The sequence below is a fragment of the Danio rerio genome, chromosome 13, assembly GCF_049306965.1.
Source record: "Danio rerio strain Tuebingen ecotype United States chromosome 13, GRCz12tu, whole genome shotgun sequence".
NCBI classification, from domain to species: Eukaryota; Metazoa; Chordata; class Actinopteri; order Cypriniformes; family Danionidae; genus Danio; species Danio rerio.
The window spans coordinates 40,145,001-40,170,533 of NC_133188.1; the positions used below are offsets into that span (position 1 = coordinate 40,145,001).

The 25,533-nt window shown below is 35.3% G+C and overlaps 3 protein-coding genes across 4 annotated transcripts in view; 1 reads left to right on the forward strand and 2 right to left on the reverse strand.

Annotated features, from left to right (window-relative positions):
- The window catches only part of l2hgdh (L-2-hydroxyglutarate dehydrogenase), a 13,422-nt gene extending 11,851 nt beyond the window's left edge, over nucleotides 1-1,571 (reverse strand). Inside the window, exon 1 of the mRNA NM_001145595.1 lies at nucleotides 1,465-1,571. Coding sequence (NP_001139067.1) covers nucleotides 1,465-1,571 — 107 coding nt within the window. The remainder of the gene's footprint in view (nucleotides 1-1,464) is intronic.
- A 209-nt stretch (nucleotides 1,572-1,780) lies between these two features.
- On the forward strand, nucleotides 1,781-12,883 carry dmac2l (distal membrane arm assembly component 2 like). Of its 2 annotated transcripts, none has more exon segments than NM_200218.1 (5): nucleotides 1,781-1,829; nucleotides 2,075-2,186; nucleotides 4,906-5,114; nucleotides 9,891-10,062; nucleotides 12,519-12,883. In NM_200218.1, coding segments are annotated over 4 exon segments (600 nt in total). In that variant the 5' UTR covers nucleotides 1,781-1,829; nucleotides 2,075-2,082; the 3' UTR covers nucleotides 12,634-12,883.
- A 1,434-nt stretch (nucleotides 12,884-14,317) lies between these two features.
- cdkl1 (cyclin dependent kinase like 1 (CDC2 related kinase)) lies at nucleotides 14,318-24,320 on the reverse strand. The gene is given in 10 exon segments (NM_001003773.1): nucleotides 14,318-14,614; nucleotides 16,459-16,614; nucleotides 16,697-16,753; nucleotides 16,836-16,918; nucleotides 17,144-17,344; nucleotides 17,429-17,519; nucleotides 19,605-19,677; nucleotides 20,077-20,198; nucleotides 22,543-22,769; nucleotides 24,128-24,320. Coding segments are annotated over 9 exon segments (1,053 nt in total). The 5' UTR covers nucleotides 22,711-22,769; nucleotides 24,128-24,320; the 3' UTR covers nucleotides 14,318-14,512.
- Between the last annotated feature and the right edge of the window lie 1,213 nt (nucleotides 24,321-25,533).

Sequence of the window (25,533 nt, forward strand, 5' to 3'; positions counted from 1 at the left end):
CTCTACAGTTTTTCAATGTTAAATAACACTAATAAGTTAATATCACTATTAAATCCAATCATTTGGAAATCTGTCATTTTTTGTTGTTTTTATACTTTGTCATAATTATTGTGCACTTGTGATGCCTGAATTCACTTTTAGCTTTTATTATGTATAATTCTTCATAGTGTATAATATTTTATTTTAAAACAGCATATTTTAAATTTATTAAATGGGATAGCCCTTTTGAGATGAGCCATCCAGTTTTCGAGGGGGTACCTAAGAAGTAGATAAGTCAAACAGCACATAACAATCATACAGATAAACAAAACAAACCCCACAGTCTAATGCCTAAACAAACAAAAACAAATAATCAATAGTACAAACAATTTGATATACAAATAAATAATAAGCATTAAATTTGGAAACAATATTAACAACATTTACAAGTTGTTTCCAAAAAAGAAGACAAATTAGTCCTGAAAAGACTAAATGACTTAGGAAGTAGGAAGATTGTTCCAGTCAAAAGGAGCTTTGTATTGAAAGAACCTACGGCCACTAATTCTTTGAACAAAAAAAGTAATTCTGTAGCATATGTCATAGAGATTATGAGGAGGTAAATGAAACTAAAAGCTTTAAATAAGAGGGGGAACTAAAATAAACATATTTAAAAAGAAACAAATACCAATGATATTGTCAACGGAAAATGTGTTGAAGCAAGAGATTCATATAATATGCAATGATGGGTTCTATACAGACATCTTAAAACAAACCTATGCCGAGAGTTGAAGACAGTATTTAAAGGTTTTGAATTAATATCAGAGGTATTCTTATAAATAACATCAGCATAATCAATAATAGGGAAAATTATCGAAAAATTCTGTTTTTTTCTTACTTGAAATGAAAAACAAATAGAACAATAAAGAAAACTTAAGCACTAATATGACTTTTAGTTATAAAATATGCTTTCTGTATTGCAAGCTATTTGGATAAGATAAAAAATAATAACTTTAAAATAATGGTTCAAATAAACTTTGTCATTATTTAGCTACTCTCACGTGCTTCGAAACATGACATCTTATTTTTCTGTGGAACACGAATAAATATTTTTTTCCTCAATGTAATGGAAGTTAACCAAACACTTAATGGGGAACAACATTCCTTAAAATATCTTGTATTTTTTCTACAGACGAAGATGTCAGACATTATGTACATGTCTGTGAATAAACTGTGACACAGTGTTCATTTAGTTTCGCTGAACTACACAACAAACCAGTCCATCATTAGCTGAAGTCTCACTGAATGAACTCTGACCAGCACAGTATCACTGTACATGCACTAACAGTGAAAGTACACCTGATAGACTTTTAGTACTTTCAGCATAGCACTTCATGTGAGGGTACAATCTGAAAGCTTACTATCATTCCAAGTACGCTGTACTCCGATTTTAAGTACTCTCTATATCATTGTTGTAGTAATTCTCACCCGCTGTGATGTGCAGCTCTGCATGTTGCAGACTTTGCTCTCTGTGACAGTAAGCGCGCGCACACAGACCCGCTACCGAAAGTTCTCATCATTATTCCACAAAGCATAGCTGGACTTTTCCTAAAACACTTGTAATAATAACCGTGTGACCATACTGCTGGTCTGTCCGGTTTATTATTCTCGGGTAAAGGAATGTCTCCGCGAGGGCGCTGAATGTGTCCTTCGAGAACCCGCCCCTGACGTACACTCGCTCACCAATGGGAACGCGAGACGGAATGACGCAGCAGGTGAAAGAGCGAGCGCGCATGGAGGACGCAGGATGTAAATAACGAACCCGTCAGAACTGCAACAAGCCGAACAGCAGGGTCAGTTATGTAGGATTCTCGCTATATTAATGTAGAATTATTCGTATAAAGATATAGGAATCGATTCTGTTGGAGCTTTAGGATATTTAGAGGTTTGATAAATGAATATGTTGTCCTCCATTATTCAATGACACGATAGTCAACATGCACAAGTGATTATAGATCTGCCACTAGAGAGTGTGAAAGTGAACATGGCGTCTTCATGCTTTGACATCTCACCTGTTGTTTCTGTTTCTTTATCTTAGCCATAAATATGAGATTGTTCACCTGGTCAGCGCGGAGGATTTTATCCGCTCATAAGCAGCCGTCAGGGGGCAGACGAGAGTTCTGGGGCTGGCTGAATGCTGTTTTCAACAAGTAAATATGCATATTTTCCAAAACAACATTTTTAAAAATAAACTTTCAGCAGAATTTAGACAGAAAACTATACAAAAACACAATCAATTTACATACACAACACTGGCATTAATCATAATATAGCAATACAAAAAAATCTACAAAATGAGAACTAGATAAAAATAAAGTCAAATAAGTGGCAGGGGACTTTAAGTTTTCACAATATAAAACCAAAATTCTCAAATAAAGTATATAAATATATATATATATATATATATATATATATATATATATATATTTTTACTTTTCATCTCTTAATGTCGTCACATATATCAACAAAACAAAAACTAGGTCACTACTAGTTTAGCTCTTGTACGGATGTCATCATTCTTTTCCTTTCCCAGCCAAACTAAAGCACCTGAGGCCAATTACAACAGGCAAAATGTTTAGTGTGAGAGCCATAAATATCTATAAGAGACTCTTGTCTGGAGTGATTAGTCTGTAGAATGACTGTCCCTGGTGAAGAATCCCTACAGAGACTAATCTAACGGTGCTAATTCACAACAACAGCTCCTATTTCCAGGCTAAACTTATGATTCGAAAGCATTAGGATTAAACAGTACGGTTTATATTTTACACAAGTTTGCTGAATGATCTATATTTAATATGCCTATACTTCTGGTGGATTTACTTGGTGTTTTTTGTTTTCCATTTTTAGGTTTTGCAGATCACAGCCCTGAAGTTTGTCAAATTGACTTTTAAAAGGTCCATGTAGTCTCTAAAAAGCGCCGTCCAAAATTGTTTTGTAAATTATGGTCAATAAATTGTGTGTTTTTAATTGACTTCTATAGTACTGATATTAATTTAGTGCAATTTAATCACTACAAACAGCTATACAGTACTGTTCAGTTATTGTAAATTGTTTTTAATTTAAGACATGTATTTAGGAATGACATTGATCAAAATTGATTCATTAATTAATAATTATTTAATTGATTATTTGGTCTATCTTTGGTTTTATATGGCTTCTCTACACTTTAATTACATTTTCAATTCATCTTTATTTGTAAAGCGCTTTTACAATGTAGATTGTGTCAAATCAGCTTCACAAAGAAGATTATAGTGAATTGATAGTGTAGTTCAGTTTTCAGAGTTTAAGTTCAGTTCAGTTAGCTCAGTTCAGTTCAATTTGTTTTAATATTCACTGCTGGGAGTCCAAACACTGAAGAGTAATCGATCGATGCGCAACCTATTATACACCTATTATGCCCTTTTTTCCAAGATGTAAAATAAGTCTCTGATGTCCCTGAAGTGTGTATGTGAAGATACAGCTCAAAATAACCCATAAATAATGGTTAAATAACTCTAAAACTGCTCCTGTTAGGCTTTGATCCTAAAGGCCTGTTTACACCAGGAGGCTTTTTGCTCACATTTTCCATCGACGTTTAATGTCTCTTGACTAAAAAAAGACACCTCAAAACATCTGGTGTAAAAGTGTCGTTTTTAGACAAACAAACTAAACACATTTTTTAAAATCTAGAATCCAATTATGTTTTATATCAGTAATGCTGACTTGTAACTCTTTACAGGTGGGATTGGTTTGGCATAAGTCGAGTTGTGGAGCCCACACATTTCCCTGTAAATTATTATTGTTTTATATTTAATTCTATTTATTTCCTTACGCTTTCTGGATGATAGTGTATTATGTTGTGCCCGACTATTTGTGTATTTTGAAACAGACTTTTTTGTTGTTGTTGTTCTGTTTATGGTTTTGTTTATTTTCTTATGCTAAAAACAATAAAAAAAAAGCATCATTTTTAAAGAAACGCTTAAAGCTCGTTTGTTTTTTTGTTTTGATGCACCACATCAAAACCTTCTCCACCAATCAGATTGGTACTTTTATTCAGGTGCACGAAGCTGCTGAAGTTACAGTAAACAGCACTTGGAGGCGCTCAAGCGCAAAACTGAGGCACATGCACTGGTGAACAATAGTCATTTATTCATCGCTAGAGCTGGAGCTGCTACTTGAACCATCCATGCTTGTTCGTACCAAAAGTGACTTTAACAAGTTTGTCAACTTTTTCTCTTCTTCTTCTGTGTTACAAGCGGGTGTCAGAAGATTAAAGTTGTGTAGTGCCACCCTGTGCACCGGGGTCTTTCTGTTTTTTATTAAGCACCATCTAACGTCAAGGAGTGATTTCGCATACTTCTCTGCTCGACGCCCGTGAAAATCGATTAGCTTTGAATGTGAAAAAACGTCTTGAAAAACGCTGATGATAAACGCAAACTAAAAGCATCCCGATGTGTACATGCCTTAACTGTGCTGTTTTAGTGACTGTTGCTTTAAATTCAAATTAGATTGTGCTTCCAGCCCTATTGTGAAAAGAGGGTGGAGCTAAAAATGGCATAGGTATAGATTTAAAATGGCTGCTTCTCACTCAGAGCTGTTTATGCTAATGAGAAAGATACCTTTACTAGTGAACAGAGCTTTTCCCTTTGATGACATGTACAAGGGCAAAATGTCAAAGTGTTTTTATCAAGTGTGATTATAAAAATATAGAATTGAATAGAATCTGGTTATATTCACCCACTATTGCCACACGTCTGTGTTTAAACCCCTTGTAAAAGTGATCTTTGCATAATAGGTCCCGTTTAAGGTGCTATCCATTACTGCATGTTATGTCATGAGTGTTTTCCCAGATGTACTAATCATTAATTGTCGTGTTTGTGATCCTTCTAGAGTTGATTATGAGCGTATTAAAGCAGTAGGTCCTGATCGAGCTGCTGCCGAGTGGCTCCTGAGGTGCGGTGCTAAAGTTCGCTTCCGTGGTTTCGACCGCTGGCAGCACGACTACAACGGACTCCCAACGGGGCCACTGGGCAGATACCGGATTGAAGCTATTGATGCCACAGAGTCCTGTATCATGTACCGAGGGTTTGATCATCTGGGTAAGAGACTGACTGCTGCAAAATGATGGATTAAAGGGATAGTTCACACAAAAACTCAATTCTGTGATCATTTACTCATCCTCCAACCCTGTCTGAGTTGCTTTCTTCTGTTGAACACAAAAGAATATATTTTGAAGAATGTTGCCAATGACTATGACTTCCATAGTATTTTCTGTTCCAACTAGATTAGATTCAACTTTAATGTCATTACACATGTACAAGTACAAGGCAACGGAATTAAGTTTAGGTCTAAGCAGGATTGAAATAGCAAGAGCAAGAGCAGGATATAGGTAAGTTATAAAGCTCAATTATAGAAAAACTTTGGTGATATTTACAGATGGATGTACTATGAACATTATACACAGGTTGTATTACTGTGGCTGCTTTTTTCTAACATTCTTCAGAATATCTTGCTTTGTGTTCAACTGAAGAAACTGTTTAGAAGCACTTGAGGGCGAGGAACGGTACATTTTGGGTGTGCTGTCCCTTTAAGGCCAGACACTGCAGGTGAATAGGATTAAATTAATAATAATAAGTAATATTTATCACAATAATTCCCAAGTAGATTGATTGCATTAAGAATTTTTGTTAGAAGATTTCTGATACGCTACGTTTAAATATGCAAATGCAGAGTTGTTTAATCAAGTGTGCTAATTTTCATACATTTTACCAGAAATATCTGAACTCTGGATGAAGTCAGGTTTAAAATACTTGATTTTTATTTTTTTGACATATTGGAGTAAAACACATTTTCACTGAGGGGATTTTGGGGAATCTACACTTGCCAGCCACTTTATTAGGTACACCTGTCCATCTGCTCTTTAATGGAAATCCGCCAATCACATGGCAGCAACTCAATGCATTTAGGCATGTAGACATGGTCAAGACGATCTGCTGCAGTTCAAACCGAGCATCAGAATGGCGAAGGCGATTTAAGTGACTTTGAACATGGCCTGGTTGTTGGTGTCAGACAGGCTGGTCTGAGTATTTCAGAAAGTGCTGATCTACAGAGATTTTCACGCACAACCATCTCTAGGGTTTATAGTGAATGGCAGTTCTGTGGGTGCAAATGCCTTGGCAATGCCATAGGTCAGGGGCGAATGGCCAGACTGGTTCCAGCTGATAAAATAGCAACAGTAACTCAGTAACAGTAAAATTTGTTATAATTGAGGTATGCAGAAGAGCATCTCTGAACGCACAAGTCCAACCTTAAAGCGGATGGGCTACAGCAGCAGAAGACAACACTAAGTGCCACATCAGGTGGTGGTGTAATGGTGTGCGGGATATTTTCTTGGCACACTTTGGGCCCATTAGTACCAAATTGAGCATTTTATTAACGCCACATTCATTGCTGACCATGTCCATCTTTTTATGACCACAGTGTACCCATCTTCTGATGGCTACTTCCAGCAGGATAACGCACCATGTCATAAAGAGTGAATCATCTCAGACTTGTTTCTTGAACATGACAATGAGTTCAGTGTACTCAAATGGCCTCCACAGTTCACAGATCTCAATCTTTGGGATGTGGTGCAATATGAGACTGGCATCATGGATGTGCAGCCGACAAATCTGCAGCAACTGCGTGATGCCATCATGTCAATATGGAACAACATCTCTGAGGAATTTTTCCAGTACCTGTTTGAATCAATGCCATGAAGGATGAGGGCAGTTCTGAAGGCAAAATTGGGTCCAACTGTGTACTAGTAAGGTGTACCTAATAAAGTGGCCGGTGAGTGTATTTTTATCGCTCAAAAAAATCTGAAAACAGAAAAAAAAGTACATTTTTACAATTTTTATGCACATTAATACGTTGTATGGAATCAAGCAAATTATGGATGAAGAAATCATCAGTAAATATCTTCAAAATATTGATATTAAAATTGTAACGTTTGCTAGATGTGTGATATTTATATTTATTTAAAAAAAAATAACCTTTAAAATATTGATCTTAATTAAAGTTGCAAGCTTTTTAAAAGTGTGACAAAAATTTAATAGTGTATTTTTTACATCAGACTGAAAAAAACTCTTTAACAAGCCAAAAATCTCAAAATCTCTTCAAAGTTAAAATCTCAAAAATGACTGGTGCAGTGTTTCATCTTAAACCCTCCCCCCTGCCCTGACCCAGTTATGTTCACATAGCAGAATTATCTTTAACCTTTAGCGTTGTGACACAGTACCTATGCAAATTTAATGAAATCATCAGTGAATGGAGAAGGTCAAATACCCGCCTCACCCCTCAGATCTCTTACTCCATTTGCTCCAGGAAAACAGCCCTGCATTATTTATCGAATCAGACCCCAGAGAGGGAAAGTTTGCGAGTGTGTGTGAGATGTGCATGGTGAGACACCGAGACACCGCTAGTGTGCCACAGGTGAGGATGAGACACTGTCTGTGTGTCACAGGTGAGGATGAGAGGTTCGGTTGTGGGGAAAAAGTGACGTAAAGCAAAGGAGTGTTTTACACAGACAGATACAGTGCTGGCCTTGCTCCTTTTCACTCACACGGTCTTTTCACGCATTCAGCTGTAATGTACATCAATATACTTACTATACTTTTCATATTAATATGCAGACTAAATCATCATCTCAATTGACTTAGTTATTTTGGATTTTTTTGGATAGAGAAAATGCAAATGTGAATGAATTAAACGAATATAGTTGAAGTCTTAACCCTATTATTAGCCCTCCTGAATTATTAGCCCCCCTGTATATTTGTTTCCCAATTTCTGTTTAACGGAAAGAAGGTTTTCTCAACACATTTCTAAACATAAGTTTTAATAACTGATTTCTTTTATCTTTGCCATGATGACATGATATTTTACTAGATATTTTTCAACACACGAGTATTCAGCTTAAAATGCAATTTAGGCTTAACTAGGCAATTTTAATAATGCAGGTTTGGTTAATTAGGAAAATCATTGTATACTGATGGTTTGTTCTGTGGACAATTGAAAAAAAAAATTTGCTTTAGGTGGCTAATAAAATTAACCTTAAAATATTTTTTTTAATTTTTATTATAAAGAGAATATTTGAAGAAGTGCTGACATCTGTTTCTTGAAACAAGCTGTCTAAAAGATCAATGAACCAGGCTAAGAATTAAGCATTGCAAGAGCTCGCTGCAAAAAGCAACAAGAGAGAGGACTCTATTTTTAAAAAAAATCAGCTTTATCATGACAACTTGAAAAATAATATTTGAAATTATAATAATATTACACAATTATGTTGTTAATTTCTTTATATTATAATCCTACTGATTTAATGGATTTATTAGATATATTGGATTAAATTTATTACATATGGGTTTGTATATATATTATTTTTAATAACAGATTATGAAAAACTTTTATCTGTCATGATTACAGTATATAATATTTTACTAGATATTAAAAAAAATTGCCTAAGGGGGCTAATAATATTGACCTTAATATATATATATATATATATATATATATATATATATATATATATATATATATATTTTTTTTTTTTTTTTAATTAAAACTGCTTTTATTCTATCTGAAATTAAACAAATAAGACTTTCTCCTGAAGAAAAAATATTATAGAAAATACAGTGAAATATTCCGTGCTCTTTTAAACGTCATTTGGGAAATATTTCATTTAAAAAAAAAAAACAGGATGGCTAAATATATATATATACATATACATATATATATACATATACATATATATATATATATATATATATATATATATATATATATATATATATATATATATATATATATATATATATATATATATATATATTGTCACCTTAGAATTATAGAATTATAAAGTTCTATCTGACATTTTTGTTAAATGACAATTTATTTACATTATTTGATGTTTTTTTTTTTTTGTAAGTTGTTTACATTTTAAGACTTTTTATTTAAAAACCAAAAAAGGTTTTATCTATCAAGTTGAACTCTAGCTTGGCTCTATAAGTTTTTTTCTATGACCCAATCAGCATTTTAAATGAACACACAAGGACCAATCAGAATCAGCTTTCTTTGTCATTCCATCGGATTGCTTTGTTGATAGTGCAACAGACTAAAAAGAAACACAAAATTAGAGTCAACTAAATAATGCCGCACCACACAAAACTGAGAAGGAATCTGAAACTGAACATAAAATATTTAGCCTTGTATACTTAATTTGAACAAAACAAAATATTTAGCCTAAAACATTAAATAATTGTTATAGAAAACAAAAATGTAACTCAAATATCAAAATATTGTTACATTATTATTACATTTTTAAAATGACATATCTCTGTCATGTTTATGTAGGAAAGAGAATTGATACACACATGTTGTTTGCTACATGGAATGCAAAAACCTCGAAGTGCAATATCTCAAAATCATAAAGAACACAGATAGAACCTTATAATTCCAAGGTGACGATATATTTTACTTTTGACTTGCAGATCAATATCGATTATTAATTAAAAAAAAAAAATAATAATATATATATATATATATATATATATATATATATATATATATATATATATATATATATATATATATATTTGTTGTAGGGACAGAAGGCTGGTCCTCACAATGCCAAAAATCTTAATTTTTGTTAACTTTGTGGGCACATTTGGTCCCCACAAAATAGCTTAAACAGGTACACACACACACACACACACATAGGTGTTTCTGCATGTCATGTAGGGTGCTGACCCCTTGAACATCATATTAAACATTGTTTGCAAAAGACATCTAAAAGAATTGATGGTGATTACATGCCTTTGTATTCTTTGTTTGTTTAGAGGGTCTGGAGCATGTTGAGGAGATCAGGTTGAATAAGTGTATTTATATAGAAGACGCCTGCCTGGAGCGTTTGGGTCAGATAAAGACGCTGCAGGACACTGTAAAGCAGATGACAGTAGTTTCCTGTGGCAACGTGACAGATAAAGGACTCATCGCCCTTCATCACCTCGGGTATGAGAACAGGATATTTCATTTCAGTTTAGCGCCATATTGCTGCTCATAGTTTTGTGTGTATGACAAACGCTGACAGTGATTATAGGATGTTTATAATCTCATGAACAAATGTCAGAGAAACACTCTGATGTATAGTTTGTCTGGGGGATAGTTCACCTAGAAATCAAAATTGCCAGTTAGTTTACTGACCATCAGGCCATAAAAGATGTGTTTTTTTCTTCAGTAAAGCATAAATACATTTTTCTGGTGATTCATAAGATAAAGATTAATGGCCACATGATACTCTGAGAGTTAAAGTAACACATACAGACAAAACAAAATATCTGCAGCTCCCTTTGAAGTGAAAATGATTGCTTAATGCAATAAATTGAACATTATTACTCTTGCACATTTGCAACACTGAGGTGTGAGTAAATAAAGACAGAACATTTTATTCATTTATTATTAATATAAGGCACTTATTGAAATACTCATTGGAAAAAAACTAGATTAATTTATTAGTGCAAGTTAATCCATTAAAAAATGTCTGTTTTGGTAATCTTCAACCAAAGTCTAACAGTTATCTTCAGCGTTTGGAGTGGCGGTCCTTTATCTGTTGACGTCAGTTTGACAGCTTCAGCCACAATAATCTTAACCCCGCCACTCTTAACGTTAATTGCTAAAAGAGAATGATATGCAAAAAGAAAGCCCTGCCCCCTATTCAGTAATCCATTTCAACTGGAAGTGCATCAGCATACTGAAATAAAAGTCTCTGCAACTTCTGGTTTGTATGGACTTTAATTATAAGAGGCTTTGGCACCAGGGAGTTCCAGGAACTAAGTTATAGGAACTAGCAACCAGTCCTACCTCCCCATCATCTAAGTTTTTCCTGGTCAGTTTTCCTGGTTACATTTGCACCACCACAAGCAATCTAAAGTAACATAAACCAGCTGACACTAACATCAAGTCCAACATCATTTTGCAAAATCAATGACTGGAGGATAGAAGATGCCATAATCGAAGCTGTGTTTTCATAATACATGCCAGGAATGTTGGCTTTCAAATGTTGCCGTGTTTTGAAACACTTTCAAATACTGTGCTTGTGTTTTGTATGGCATGTATTTGCACAATCAGCATACACTTACCTCACTGTTCCTATTGTGCTGGATTAGAGCGAAGTGAAAGCTTCAACACCATATCTGTAGGTATCAAACAGGCCTAAAGCACTCAGTTATTTGATCAGGTGTGTCTAGTTAGGGTTGGAACTAAACTGTGCAGAGCTGCAGCCACAGGCTGCATCCGAAACCGCATACTTGCATACTATATAGTACGCTAAAATCAGTATGCAAGCAGAGTAGTATGTCCGAATTCATAGCATACGAAAATCAGTATGCGAGAAGTACCCGGATGACTTACTACTTCCGGCGAGATTCTGGAGTGCGCATCCCATGCACGCTGCGCTATCCCATAATGCCCCGCGATAGAATTCATGAGTGGAAGTGAAGTGATGCAGGTTGGTCATGTGACCATAACAAAATGGCAGATGTAGTACGTCCGAATTCCATTCATACTTTTCACATTCATACTGTATAGAACAAACTTTTCCAACGGCTGAGTAGTACGTTTGAATTCAAATACAGTACCTACTGAGTAGTAGGCGGTTTCGGATGCAGCCACAGTTTTGGTCCAACCCTAATTAAACACAGCTGATCCAAATAATCAAGGTGTTCAATAGAGTCTTCAACACCTTGATTAATTAGAGATCAGCAGTGTTTGATCAGGGTTGAGGTAAAACTGTGCAGAGCTGCGGCCCTCCAGGAATTGAGTTTGAGACATACATTTTGCCCTAAATGGTGTTTCTAGAACTAAAACCATTCTCAGCTACTGCATTATTACAAACGTAGAAAAAAACAGGCACTTCCGCCAGTAGATCTAGGAATAGTTCCTCAGGTACAAAAGCCTATTATTGGCCATAGTACATACTTGGGCTTTCTGTGCTTTTTGAAAACATATTAGTTTGTCAAGACAGTATATACAAGCCATATTACTATTATTTTGATTTAATGATTGTTTGTTTACCATTTGTGTGTCTTATTGTCATGGTGACAAGCTTCGATTGGTCATGTAGGCATAGGTGTCATAAACTAGAGGCTACAAAGGTGCATACACTCACCTATGCAGGGGGTAAAGAGGAGAGAAGAGGGCTGGGTAGCCATATTTTTGAGTGACCAACAAGGTCCCAATCCACGACAAATAACTACCACACACAAAACTACAGCATTCTACAACATTCAACATCCATCTCATACCCACACATTACGCAAAGTCAGGCTGAATGTGTAACAGGGACAAAGCCTCAAGACTTTCAACATCATTAATCAAAATCAACTCAAATTTAAGCGGACCGCGGAAGTAGCATCACAGTGACTTCAGCTACTGAAATCATAATTGTCACCTCTGCATGTGTGTTTCAGGAAGCTGGAGAGGCTGTTTCTCAGTGATCTCCCTGGTGTAAAAGATAAAGATCAGACTGTGGACAGACTCCAGGCTGCACTTCCCAGACTCACCATAGAGCTAGATCTCGCTTAACCAATCACAGCACATTTGGAAAACCACAACTCTCACAGCCATACGAGCAGAGGCAAACCCTCTGGCTGATGTCCATCACTACTTCGGCAACAGTATCCAGGCAACTGAGCATCACAGGGCAGGATGCAGAAAATCAAAGAACCGGCATCCCATCTGATTAGCTTTTGATTACATTTTGTCAGACTACCCGAGGCAGTTGAACGATGTTATTTTGCCATTATCAATAAATTTCCAGCTGTTTCCTCACACATCTCTTACGAAAAGCTATAGAGTCAGATATATTTTGCTGAAAGATCTTTAATGATTTAGTCTGAAAACAAACAGCAACTATTTAAAGTTCCATCTATTCATATCAACACAAAACAAAAACACACGTTTGCGAATCACGTCTCTTGGATTTGGCATGTGGTGCAAGTCAGTGGCTCAATTATTAGCACCAGTCGCAAAGGCAACAAAAGGATCATCATGTCCACAATGGGGTATTAAATGTCAACACGGGGTTATCCAGGCCCACACAGATATAGTGCTACAGATTAAAACAAGTTATACTCAACCCCGAACCATTGGTTTTATTTTTATTTATGAAACATTTTGGCTACTTTGATCATGCCTTCACCAACTAACAATTCCATTTAATATGTTTTATGATATTTAAAACACATACTGCAATTTACCTATACAGTATATATCTATATATATATATATATATATATATATATATATATATATATATATATATATATATATATATATATATATATTAAAATGTTGTAGATTCTGTCTGGGCCTGGTTATGACTCTAGAAGTGACTTTAATCATGCATATACACTATTCAAACATACAGCTATGGAAAAAGACCTTTTGGAAATGCTCAGTTTCTCTGGATGTGTACTGGTTTGGTATGTATGTGTTTCAGTACAATGTTAAATATTTTATTTAACTTTGTTTGTGCTGCAAACTATTGAGGAAACTTCTTGCAAGTATTGTCATTTAATGTTGGCATGAGAAGGGAGTTAAGTTTGTCCTTTTCCCCATATGGTGACGTACATCCAATAGAAATGGTTCCTAAATTAAATTTAAAAAAGCAGGCTGATGCACGATTTCGTCCTTTGGGAACTGTTTGGACCATTGCTAAATAAAACAGGAAGATTTTAATGCTAGTTTGCATTCAGTTGTGGAGGATTACTGTCCACAGTCAGCAGATGCCCGATGATGATAAGAACAAGGGACTAAATTTCGCAAACAGAATTGTTATATATATATATATATATATATATATATATATATATATATATATATATATATATATATATTTATTTATTTATTTATTTATTTATTTATGTATATATAAGAAGAATAAATTCTGATTTCATGCCGATTTAAAGAACTTCATTTTTTTCAGATAATAATTCTCATTTTTAAATCTAAATTGGACCAGTTTTCTGAAAAAAAAAAAAAACTTTGTAGAATAAAATAAATATAAACATTTTACTTAAATACCTAGACGATGCAGTACATCCAAAGAAACTGAGGATTGTCTAGCTGTCTTTTTTCCCCCCTCATAGCCGTACACGAAGCATCATTAGGATTTAGAATAAAAAAAATATCTGGATCTAAAAAAAAAAAAGGTCTCTTCTACAGCGCTGATGTCAGTGTCTAAACAAACTATAAGCACAGCACAACATTTGATTTGAATGTTATTATTGCTGTTGTCATTTACATGTGACAGAAATGCCTCTGTGAGTCTTTGCTTTGGCAGTGTGACATCATTGTTCTACAGGCAGAGCAGAGCCCTTTGTCTGTCTCACTCACACACACACACACACACCAGCTGGGAGGTGGATGGTCACATCTCAGGTTCCCGATGAGTCGTCTTCCATCATATGTTGGGAAGATGATAGTTGAATTTGCGCAGGTTGTTGTAGTTTCTTCTGTTCTCCACTGCAGGAAAGACGGTGCTGCTAGCCAACTGAGGCAGATACTGACAAGAAAATATTGAAAAAGATTAGAGATTTACAATTGTAAGTCGTAATATATTAATGGTTTATTTCACAGTGCAGCTATTTTTATATTCCATTTCAAAACATATACTGTACAGAAGTTTGGGGTTGGTGACATTCATGAATGAGTTTGTAAGGTCATCATAGTTGCACTTAACTGATCAAACATGCAACAACTCTGAGGTTTTTATGTGATATTGTATTATTGCAAAACATTACAATTCAAGATAAGCTATATTTCTAATTATTTTCATTACAAAAAACAGCAGTGCTGTGTAATATTAAAAGTGCTGCTAGAGAGTCTAGATCACTTAAGTGCAGTGGTTTCCAACTTTTACTAAAGTGGTTTAACCAAAGAAAAATGTAGAACTAATTTGCGAATGTTGTTTTATTAAATAATCTTTGATGTTTAATGGCTGATTTGATGGACTGCAGAGGTGCAAAGTAGTCCCGAACAACCCCTATTACACTGTACTTGCAGTTTTGTCTGCCTAATCAGTTTCAGGGCATGATGTTGTTCTTAGAAAATTATATCAATTACATTACAATAGGGTTGTACATGCTTCAAACCGTAATGATTTAAAATGTTTGACTGGCCCTTTACAGTATAGTTTAAAGGTGCTGTATGTGAGTTTTTGCCTCTTCTAAAGCATAAAAATACTACAATATGTTTGCAGATATTTAAGAAACATGCTAAGTGAACATTCTTGTTTATCTGAAAAACAATGCTGAAGTCAGATATTCTGCTTTGATAATGTGCGTTACATGGTGGAACGACTGTCTTTGTTTTGGTTCTTTTAACCCGCCCACTGCTAGTTTAGCCACTTATATTTCAGCACCCCGGGTTGCCTTGATGGAAAACCATGAATTTTATTCATTCAGTCAGGAAGGCTCTCAAAGTGTGCATCTGTAACTGAAATGCGACCTCCGGTGGACAGTAGCAGACTCCGAAATGAGACGAAGATTCAGAGTTCCACATGAGGTTATTAAATAATTAGCAAATAATAATATAAATATTAAGAACGTAAACATTAGGTGAGCAGGTTACATTATCACCCTGTGTCCTAACAACACATTAAGTGACTAGATTTGCATTGATAAGCAATTTGGCTGTTTGCACCAGATGAAGCACCACAGAAATTTAAATACAGCCATTCAGAAGCACAGAATAGTGCACTTACTGCACTCCAATGAAATGGTAACGTTTATAACCTAATGACTGCATATTCAACCTTTTTACTTTTTAAATGTACATGCTGAATCACTGATATGTGTTGCCTTTCAGAGTCACAGTGCTAAAGTTCATTTTTTTAAACTGTTTATTTTATTTTCAAGATCTGTGGTGAAACTATCTGCTGCTGCTTTTATTCATCCATTCATTCATTTTCTTTTCGGCTTAGTCCCTTTATTAATCTGGGGTCGCCACAGCGGAATGAACCGCCAACTTATCCAGCATATGTTTTATGCAGGGGATGCCCTTCCAGCTGCAACCCATCCCTGGGAAACTGCTGCTTTCATTACATGGCAATAAATGTCATGTAAAATGGAATTCAAACTCACATTGTTAGCATTTAACACTGAATAAAGCACGTGAAAACTACTTTAATATGGAAAATATTTCTTCTATCCGTGTATTGCTTTTATTTAAATCAGCCTTTAGGCTTGATAGTCAGGCACACTTGTGCTTGCGTTTGTTTTGAACCAGGCATGCAATACCTAATTCAACCACTGGGCGTCAAACTTACATACTGCATCTTTAAACTATTTGAATGATTGGTAACAGAGGGTGACACAGGCAAGGTATGAGTGTTTAATATCAACAGACCCCAGGTGGCAGGTGTTTGCGTGGCTGCCGTGTGCGTTTCTTGCGGTCCAGTTCACGCGTCACACTCTCGCTCTCCTCTCGCAGACTGTCAAAGTAGGGCTGTTCCAGTAACTGCTCACAGGACAACCTCTCAGCCGGATCCATCCGCAGACAACCCTAAAACACACGCAGATGTGCTGACACTGACTCTGAATGTGCAGTGTATGAACATTGTGCGCTTACTGTGTGTTTAACTGACCTTCATGAGGCTCAGTGCCTGGTACGACAAGTTGGGATACTTCAGTTCAAGAGGCTCCTATTCATTTAAAAGAGAGGGTTAATTTTTTAGATCTCCTCAAATGATCTTTTTCAAGATGAACACTTGCTGGTCATCTCACCATCTCCTGTGGCTCAGGCACACAAACGCCGCTAAAGAACTGGTTGGTGCTGAACACCTGTTGATGTCGAGGAATCAACTCACCTATGAGCACAACATTAAACCATAATTATTAAGTCAAGTCATCTTTATTTCTATAGTGCTTTTACAATGTAGATTGTGCCAAAGCAGCTTAACATGGATGAAGAATAGAGAATAAAAAGCGATAACAATATTTCAGATTATATTATATATTAGCTTATCAGGCAGGCAGGAAAGTTGCATGCTTACAGCATATGAACAGCTGGGGTTTATGAATGTGTCTCTTACCCAGAGTTTTCCTGATCAGATACAGCTGGTCTACATCAGATTTGCCCGGCCACAAGGGGGCGCCAGAGAGTAGCTCCGCAAAAACACATCCTACAGCCCAGACGTCTACCGGCGGGCCGTACTGTGTGTCTCCCACTAACAGTTCTGGAGCTCGATACCACCGTGTCGCGACATAATCTGTGTAATAATCACACGGACCCGCTGGAAATAAAGAATGAGGTGTTAGATACAACATTAAAGTTAGAGAGTGTGTAATGTGAGTGTGTATTGCATTTGTTCACGCACTAAGAATCCTGGCAAAGCCGAAGTCGCAGAGTTTGATGACCTGATGTTTGGTGATGAGAATGTTTTCAGGCTTCACATCTCGGTGAATACACTACAACACATATCGGTAATAATTCCATGAGGCTATTCAAATATTTGATCTAAACACAGTATTAAGATACTTTACTCATGTTTATCTGACTGATTAAATTAAATCAATCCTGCCTCTAGTGATAATAACTATATTATTATATAATTACTTATTATAATATTATTATTATATTCAACTGTTCATGAAACATATACAGGTCAAAGCATGATGTTGGGGATATACTAAAACATTTAAAAGAAATTATTTCATAAAAACTAATGAATGAATAAATAAATAAATAATTGCATTTTTATAGACTGCATATTAAAATTAAAATAAAAAAATATTAAACCTGCAGTTGCCTGTTAATAAATAAATTAATTAAAATATTTGTTACATATTAAAATAATCTTGTAATTACTATAAAATATATATTTTTAATAAATAACATAATAAATCTAAACTTTCAATTAGATATTAAAATAAATATATTAATGAATAAGCAATAATTAAAAAACAAATAATATAAAATAATAATATACACTCAACTGACACTTTATTAGGTACACCTGTCCAACTGCTAATAAACGTTAATTTCTAATCAGCCAATCACATGGCAGCAACTTAATACATTTATGCACCTAGACATGGTAAAGATCTGCTGCAGTTTAAACCGAGCATCAGAATGAGAAAGAAAGGTGTTTTAAGGGACATTGAACATGGTATGGTTGTTGACACCAGGCGGGCTGATCAGAAACTTCTGATCTACTGGGATTTTCACGCACAACCTTTTCTAGGGTTTACAGAGAATGGTCAGAAAGAGAGAAAATATCCAGTGAGTGGCAGTTCTGTGAGCACACATGCCTTGTGGATGCCAGAGGGCAGAGGAGAATGGCCAGACTGATTCGAGCTGACAGAAAGACAACAGTAATTCAACTAACCACTCTTTACAAAGGTATGCAGAAGAGCATCGTTCAGAGAAGTTCTTGAAGTGGATGGGCTACAGTAGCAGAAGACCACACTGGGTGAAACTCCTGTCAGTTAAGAACAGGAAACTAAAGCTACAATTTGCACAGGCTCACCAAAATTGGACAATAGAAGATTAGAAAAACGTTCCCTGGTCTGAGTCTCGATTTCAGCTGCAACATTCGAATGGTAGGGTCAGAATATGGCGTCAACAACATGAAAGCATGGATCCATCCTGCCTTGTATCAACGGTTCAGGCTGGTGCTGATGGTGGTGTAATGGTGTAAATTATATTTTCTTGGCGCACTTTGGGCCCATTAGTACCAATTGAGCTTTGTGTCAACACCACAACCAACATGAGTATTGTTGCTGACCATGTCCATCCCTTTATGACCACAGTGTACCCATCTTCTGATGGCTATTTCCAGCTGGATAATGTGCCATGTCATAAAGCTTGAATCATCTCAGACTGGTTTCTTGAACATGACAATGAGTTCAATGTGCTCAAATGGCCTCCACAGTCACTAGATCTCAATCCAATAGAGCACCTTTGGGATGTGGTGGAATTTGCATCATGTTATCATGTCAATATGGACCAAACTCTCTAAGGAATATTTCCAGTACCTTGTTGATTCTATGCCACAAAGGATTAAGGCAGTTCTAAAGTCAAAAGTGGATGCAACCCACTACTAGTAAAGTGTAACTAACAAAGTGGCTAGTGAGTGTATAAAATAATAATAATAAATTGTTGTTACCAAAAGCTTTAACATTTCTAACATTTGTTTCAATTTCATTCAACATATTGGAAATTAAATAGGTTTTTATTACAATTTATAAAAAAAAAGCTTTAATGCAATAATTCTTCCTACAAAATTTAAATAAAACAGTGCTATTTACAAGATAATACTGTAAAAACTTTACTTAATACAATGTATTTTATTTTTTAAATCTAAAAATATTATTATTTATTTTAAGGAACAATATGCTTTTTCTATACAACAACGTTTTTTACACATCAAAAATCATAAAATAAAGAGTTACTGTATTTTTTTGTTGTTTCTTTTTATTTTTTTTTTCTTAAAAATGTTTTTAAGAAAGTAAAAGATTGGGAAAGTGTAGCAACACGTTTAAAAGTCTTACATTTTGTTTGTGGCAGAAGTTCACAGCCTGAAGTGTTTGCCAGATGATGCTTTTAACCATATGCTCTGGAACACTGAATGAACACACACACAATGGCGTCACAATAGATTTACAGGAGCACAAACCTCATTTTCTGCTTCAACCAAGCATTCATTCTTCTCAGTGCTCCTACTGAGCCCTGCACTAACCCTAGACAGTGTGTATATGTGCATATATAAGTCATCTTTTGTGTGAGCTTTGTTGATTTTGGACTTGTAAATCAAGAGGACGACACAGAAAGAGTTAAATGTTGTTAAATGTTTAACAGCGTCTCTCTTAAGTGCACCACAGAGGGCAAATGCATCCTGCAGTAAACATTCCAGTAAGGGCACACTGGGTGGCATAGCAACAAAAACAATATGACTGTTAGCATGAGAAACACAGAGCCGGTTTATAGGTGTGTGTGTGTGTGTGTGTGTGTGTGTGTTCTCACCCTCGTGGGTATCTGTCCAGCTCATTCAGGACAGTGTGGTCGCAGTACTCAAACACCAGGTGAAGTTTTCTCTTTCTTCTGAACACCTCCATCAGATTCACCAGGTTTGGATGTTTTAGTTGCTGCACACACAGTGTAAAGACCTCATTAGAATTTATTTGTATGCAAATGCATCAGAAAAACGTTTAAACACTTGTAAAATGCTTCTTATTTCAAATTTAATGCAGCTTTTAGAACATCTGTTTGTCACCTTTTTGCTGTGATGATGAATGGAACAAGTTTGTGATTAACTATTTTCCGATCTAACTATTTTATACATTGTCTGGTTACTGGCTACGATACAGTATACGAATATGTAATATTTTTCAAAGAAGGCACCAAAGCCCATCCCTAAACCCAACTGTCATTGTGGGATGAACAAATCGTCCTAATTTGCACGAATGAGATTGTACACATTCATGCGATTTAGCCACTAAATCAAAGTTACAAATTGCCATGATATGACAATGGTTCTCTGCCATGATTTAAGTTCCTAAGAGCAAATTGTGCTTCAATGAAAGGTAGAATATCTGATCATTTGTATAATTCACATGACGCTCACAAATGTGCTTATTGTTTTAGCGACTAAGCACTGGAGAATTTTACAAATTTGTTATGAATTTAGCAAAAGTACTTATCTTTTTTTATTTAATCAAAACAAATATCTATTTATGGACTTGTAATATAATTTAAACACTTCACGTAAAGTAAATACTATATTAATTAGAAAAGCTAGCCAGCAGCTGGCTCTTAGCAACTCTCACATGGTCGCCCATTGAAGCTAAGCAGGGCTGTGCCTGGTCAGTACGTGGATGGAAGACCACATGGGAAAGCTAGGTTGTTGCTGGAAGTGGTGTTATTTGGACCAGCAGGGGCTGCTCAACCTGCGGTCTGTGTGAGTCCTAATGCCCCAGTATAGGGAAGGGGACTCTATACAGCTCTATAGTAAGCGCCATCTTTCGGATGAGATGTTACACTATGTGGTCATTAAAAATCCAAGGATGTTCTTCAAAAAAAAAAAAGAGTAGGGGTTTAACCCCGATGTGGTAAGAAATTGAGTCCCCCTGCAATCGAGTCTACTTAGAACCCCAATGAATCGATTGCATTGAATGCCTGATCAAAAGTGCTTTTTATAATCTATTCTCAGTCTTGAGATTGAGACTTATCATATTAGAAAAATTATTATTGGTAACTACAAGTTAAAGACAAGCATAGTTAAAATAATTGAAACCTTTGTAAACATTTAATGATGTCTTTTTAATGTTTTTATGTATTTATAAGTAAATAAATATTTACATAAGTGGTAGAACGTTGTTGGCTATCTTAAATAAAAGCATGAAAGTGAAATTCTACATGTTTTATGTCATTATAACGCTCTTTTAATATTACAATCATTTACACATGATTTCGCTGCATTTATATATACGCACACACACACTTTTTATCAGGTGCTGCAAACTATGCCTGTTACAACTCCGGGGGGGGACTCAGTTTCTCATGACATCCAGACCAAATTTGCACACTGGCCTCTGTCCATCATGGCCTCCTAACCATCCCCATATCATAATTGGCTTCATCACTCTGTCTCCTCTCCACCAGTCTGCTGGTGTGTGGTCTGGGGCAATATGGGTGCTGTCCTCATCCAGGTGGATGCTGCACACTGGTGATAGATGATTTGAGTGTCCAAAAAGTGCCATATAAATGTAAGGATTTATTATAAAACATCCAGCTTCACATCTTATCAATGAATAAATATTGAATATACAAATGACAATAACAAAGAAAATAAAAAACAGATTTAAACAAATAAACTTAAAACATAAAAATATAATAAAGCAAAAATTCTGAAATTCCAACATCACCAACAGCAACAGGTCTCCATCCATCCCAGAATAAATCTTAGAACTGTTATGGGTTAGACTGAAACAATCTTTCTTAAAACTAACTTAAAAACAGGTAGTTATAATAATCAAATAAACATGAGCTCCTTTTATAGACAATATCACACACACTTGAAAGCTCAAGTCAGTGGTACAGTAACCTCTGCTATCATGCTCAGCCTAATTAAAGAAAGGAAAACACCCTCAAGGGAGTGGAAAGGAACAACAAGAATATTTATCCATCCATCCATTCATGCATAACAGAGTGAAATTAATTGGTAATCCAGTGTTGGCTGACAGGTCAGATCTTCAAAGCCACAGCCTCGCTCTCAGCTCAAAGGAAAGAGTTTGCAAATCGCACAAGAGCTCCAAACACTGATTATTAAAACATCCTGCTGCCATACACTCAATACTGACACAATAACACCTCTGAGATTCATTTTTAAGTGCACAAATGAGAACTGCACAAAACAGGAATTAAAAGGTCTTGATTTCCTGCTGAAACAGCATTTTAAAGCAGTCTAAAATGAGCATTTTAAGTGTTTACCTTCAGCATGCGGATTTCTCTGAGCGCTATTTTCTTAATGATGGGATCATCCTCAGACTCCACAAACTTCTTGATGGCGACAATCTGTCCGGTGTCTTTATTCCTGCACTTGAACACAACGCCGTACGAGCCTTCGCCAATCTTACTGATCTTCTCATACTTCTCCATCGCTACAGCAAGACAAACTTATGACAACGGTCACCTCGAGGATGATCTAAATGTCAAACCTGAAGCAAAATATGAGGTTTGTTAATGATAAATATATATATGGAGCAGTTGGTAACAATGTAGTTACACTTTATTTTATGCACTTACTATAGTTAACATTACTTGTTGTCAAAAATTCTTTCTATGTATAGGGTTACGTTTTATTTTAAGGTGCTCTTGTTACACTGTAATTATGCGCTTAAGTAGTAAGCAATGTACTTACTATAAGCTTAAGATGTACTTGTGCATAATTTAATGATAATACTACAGTAAGTACATGAACCACAAACACAGAAAGTGACACGCATTTTGTTTTGTTTAAAAAACTAACATTTAAGGCATCTCGTACTCATAACGTACTGGTCGGCGTTACTGTTTATTGTCCTGTCTTGTCTGTCCGGTCTTATTTGCACTAAATGTTGCACAAACCACACTTTTGCACTCTTATTCTTATTTTATTTTATCTTTAGTTTATCTCAAAATTTGTATAGTTAATGACAAAGTTAACAAAGTATTTTATATGTTGTTTAATGTGTTTGATGTTCGTTTCACCGTGTACTACACTGTATATTGTTGAAATGACAATAATGTCAACTTGACTTGATCTCTACACAGATGATTTAAGGCTGCTTTGTGCCTGCTCAAAATCCAGTGTGAAGACAAAATGCCACATTAGACATTTTAAATTATACCTGCTCAGACTGACCTCAAGTATCAAAAGTGTACAGTTGTAATTGTGGTGTATCCATTTAAGCCTGAGCTGCATCTGTAAAAACAACTAAATTCAGCTTCAGAGGTGTCACTTTTGCAAATATAAAGATTGTTGTGGGGATCCATCATTTCAAATGGCATTTAACGTTAGATGTATTTCGTTAAACAGTAATATACTTGCTCAGATGTTACTTAAATATATTTATACAATTACAACAATATACATTTTACCAGAGGCTGAGGTAGGTTACAGCAGGCTTTGATGCAGTATTATTGTCTTTACACTAATTTGTGAGCAGTTACAGAAATGCCTAACTTAAAATACAAGGAGCATATAACAAAAACTTAATTTTCCTTATATTATTTTAAAAATTAATATTCAAAGGTCACCATTTTCTTTCCTGAAGCTATTTAACGTTAGTCTCCAAGACAGTATGTATTTTAAAGGTAAGTCTTCCTCGTAGTGAAAGGAAGCTATTGACATTACTATTAAGTAACAGAGACTGTGTGGTCAAGATGATTTCTTGTTGAATGTTACTAGTTTACTACTCTAAAAGTAGCTACTAAACTGTCAAGTTTATAGTGTTCAACTTTAGTACCAATATATACACTATGCAAACACCCTAACTTGTGTATTAATGGAATATAGATGAAAGAGCGAGCTTACCTTCTAACGTATCATCAAAATATTCGCTTTACAGCTTAATAAAAAGAAAGTGTACAACAATTAGCAAACTACCAAGATGAAGTGTCGTCAAATTAAGCGGAGAAGTTCGTGTTTGGATAATCAGACGGACAGATATAACCGTGTCCGTGTTTCGTGAAGATGTGTTTGAGTTCGCATGGAGAAGAAAACACGCTATTTACAAGCGGCCGGTCGCCGTAGAAACCGCGTCAAAACTCCGCCTCCGCCGTGCGCGCGCTTCAGTCTGCACGGCAACACTCTCAAGGCACGAAACAATCCGCTCGACCTGACCTCAGATCAGTCATTTACGAGACAGAGGGACTGTAAATCCTGCGTTTATCGATTAAAACGAAAATAACACACACAGTTGTTTACACATGTGGACGCGTACACAGGCTGTGCGAAAGCGTGATAATAGTACGTGCAGAAGGTGCAGAAAGGTGTTACCACATTAGGAAATTAAACAGCTTCTTTAGTAAACCACAGAGCATACTATAGACCACTTTGAGGGATATAAACGATAACAGTTGTTTTCACATATTTCATGTCATACATGTTTAATTTCCTTAGCTTATTTGAATCCAAAAAGAGCTTCATATTGATAAATAATGTTTGAATTGAATTGCCTCAGGTTACAGTTATGAAATAGTTTAACAACAAGCAGGAAATGTTTATGGGTCAATGACATGACCACATTGAAATGGTCTATAACTACAACTGGAAAATCTACTCATTATAAACAATAATCCAGACACTTTGGTTTGGAGAGTTTTGTTCTTGTTTTGACTTCCAAATTTAATTTTATTTTTTTCCAAAAACCTGTTTACATTGTTCATTTGAATACATTAGTGTCACTGTACAACACTATATCCATGACTTGGATATATTACAGTTGAGGTTATTAGCCCCCCTTTCAATTTTTTTTCTTTAAATATTTCCCAAATTATGTTTAACTATGTTTAACAGAGCAAGGACATTTTCACAGTATGTTTGATCATTTTTTTTCTTCTGGAGAAAGTCTTCTTTGTTTTAATTCGGCTAAAATAAAAGCAGTGTTTAATTTTTTAAAACCATTTCAAGGTCAAAATTATTAGCCCCTTTATGCTTTTTTTTTTCTTTTCTCGATAGTCTACAGAACAAACCATCATTATACATTAACTTGCCTAATTACCCTACCCTGCTTAGTTAACCTAATTAAGCTTTTAAATGTCACTAAGCTGCATAGAAGTATCTTGAAAAATATCCAGTAAAATAATATTTACTGTCATCATGGCAAAGAACAGAAATTGAGGAAAAATAAACAGGAGGCTAATAATTCAGAGGGGCTATATATATATATATATATATATATATATATATATATATATATATATATATATATATATATA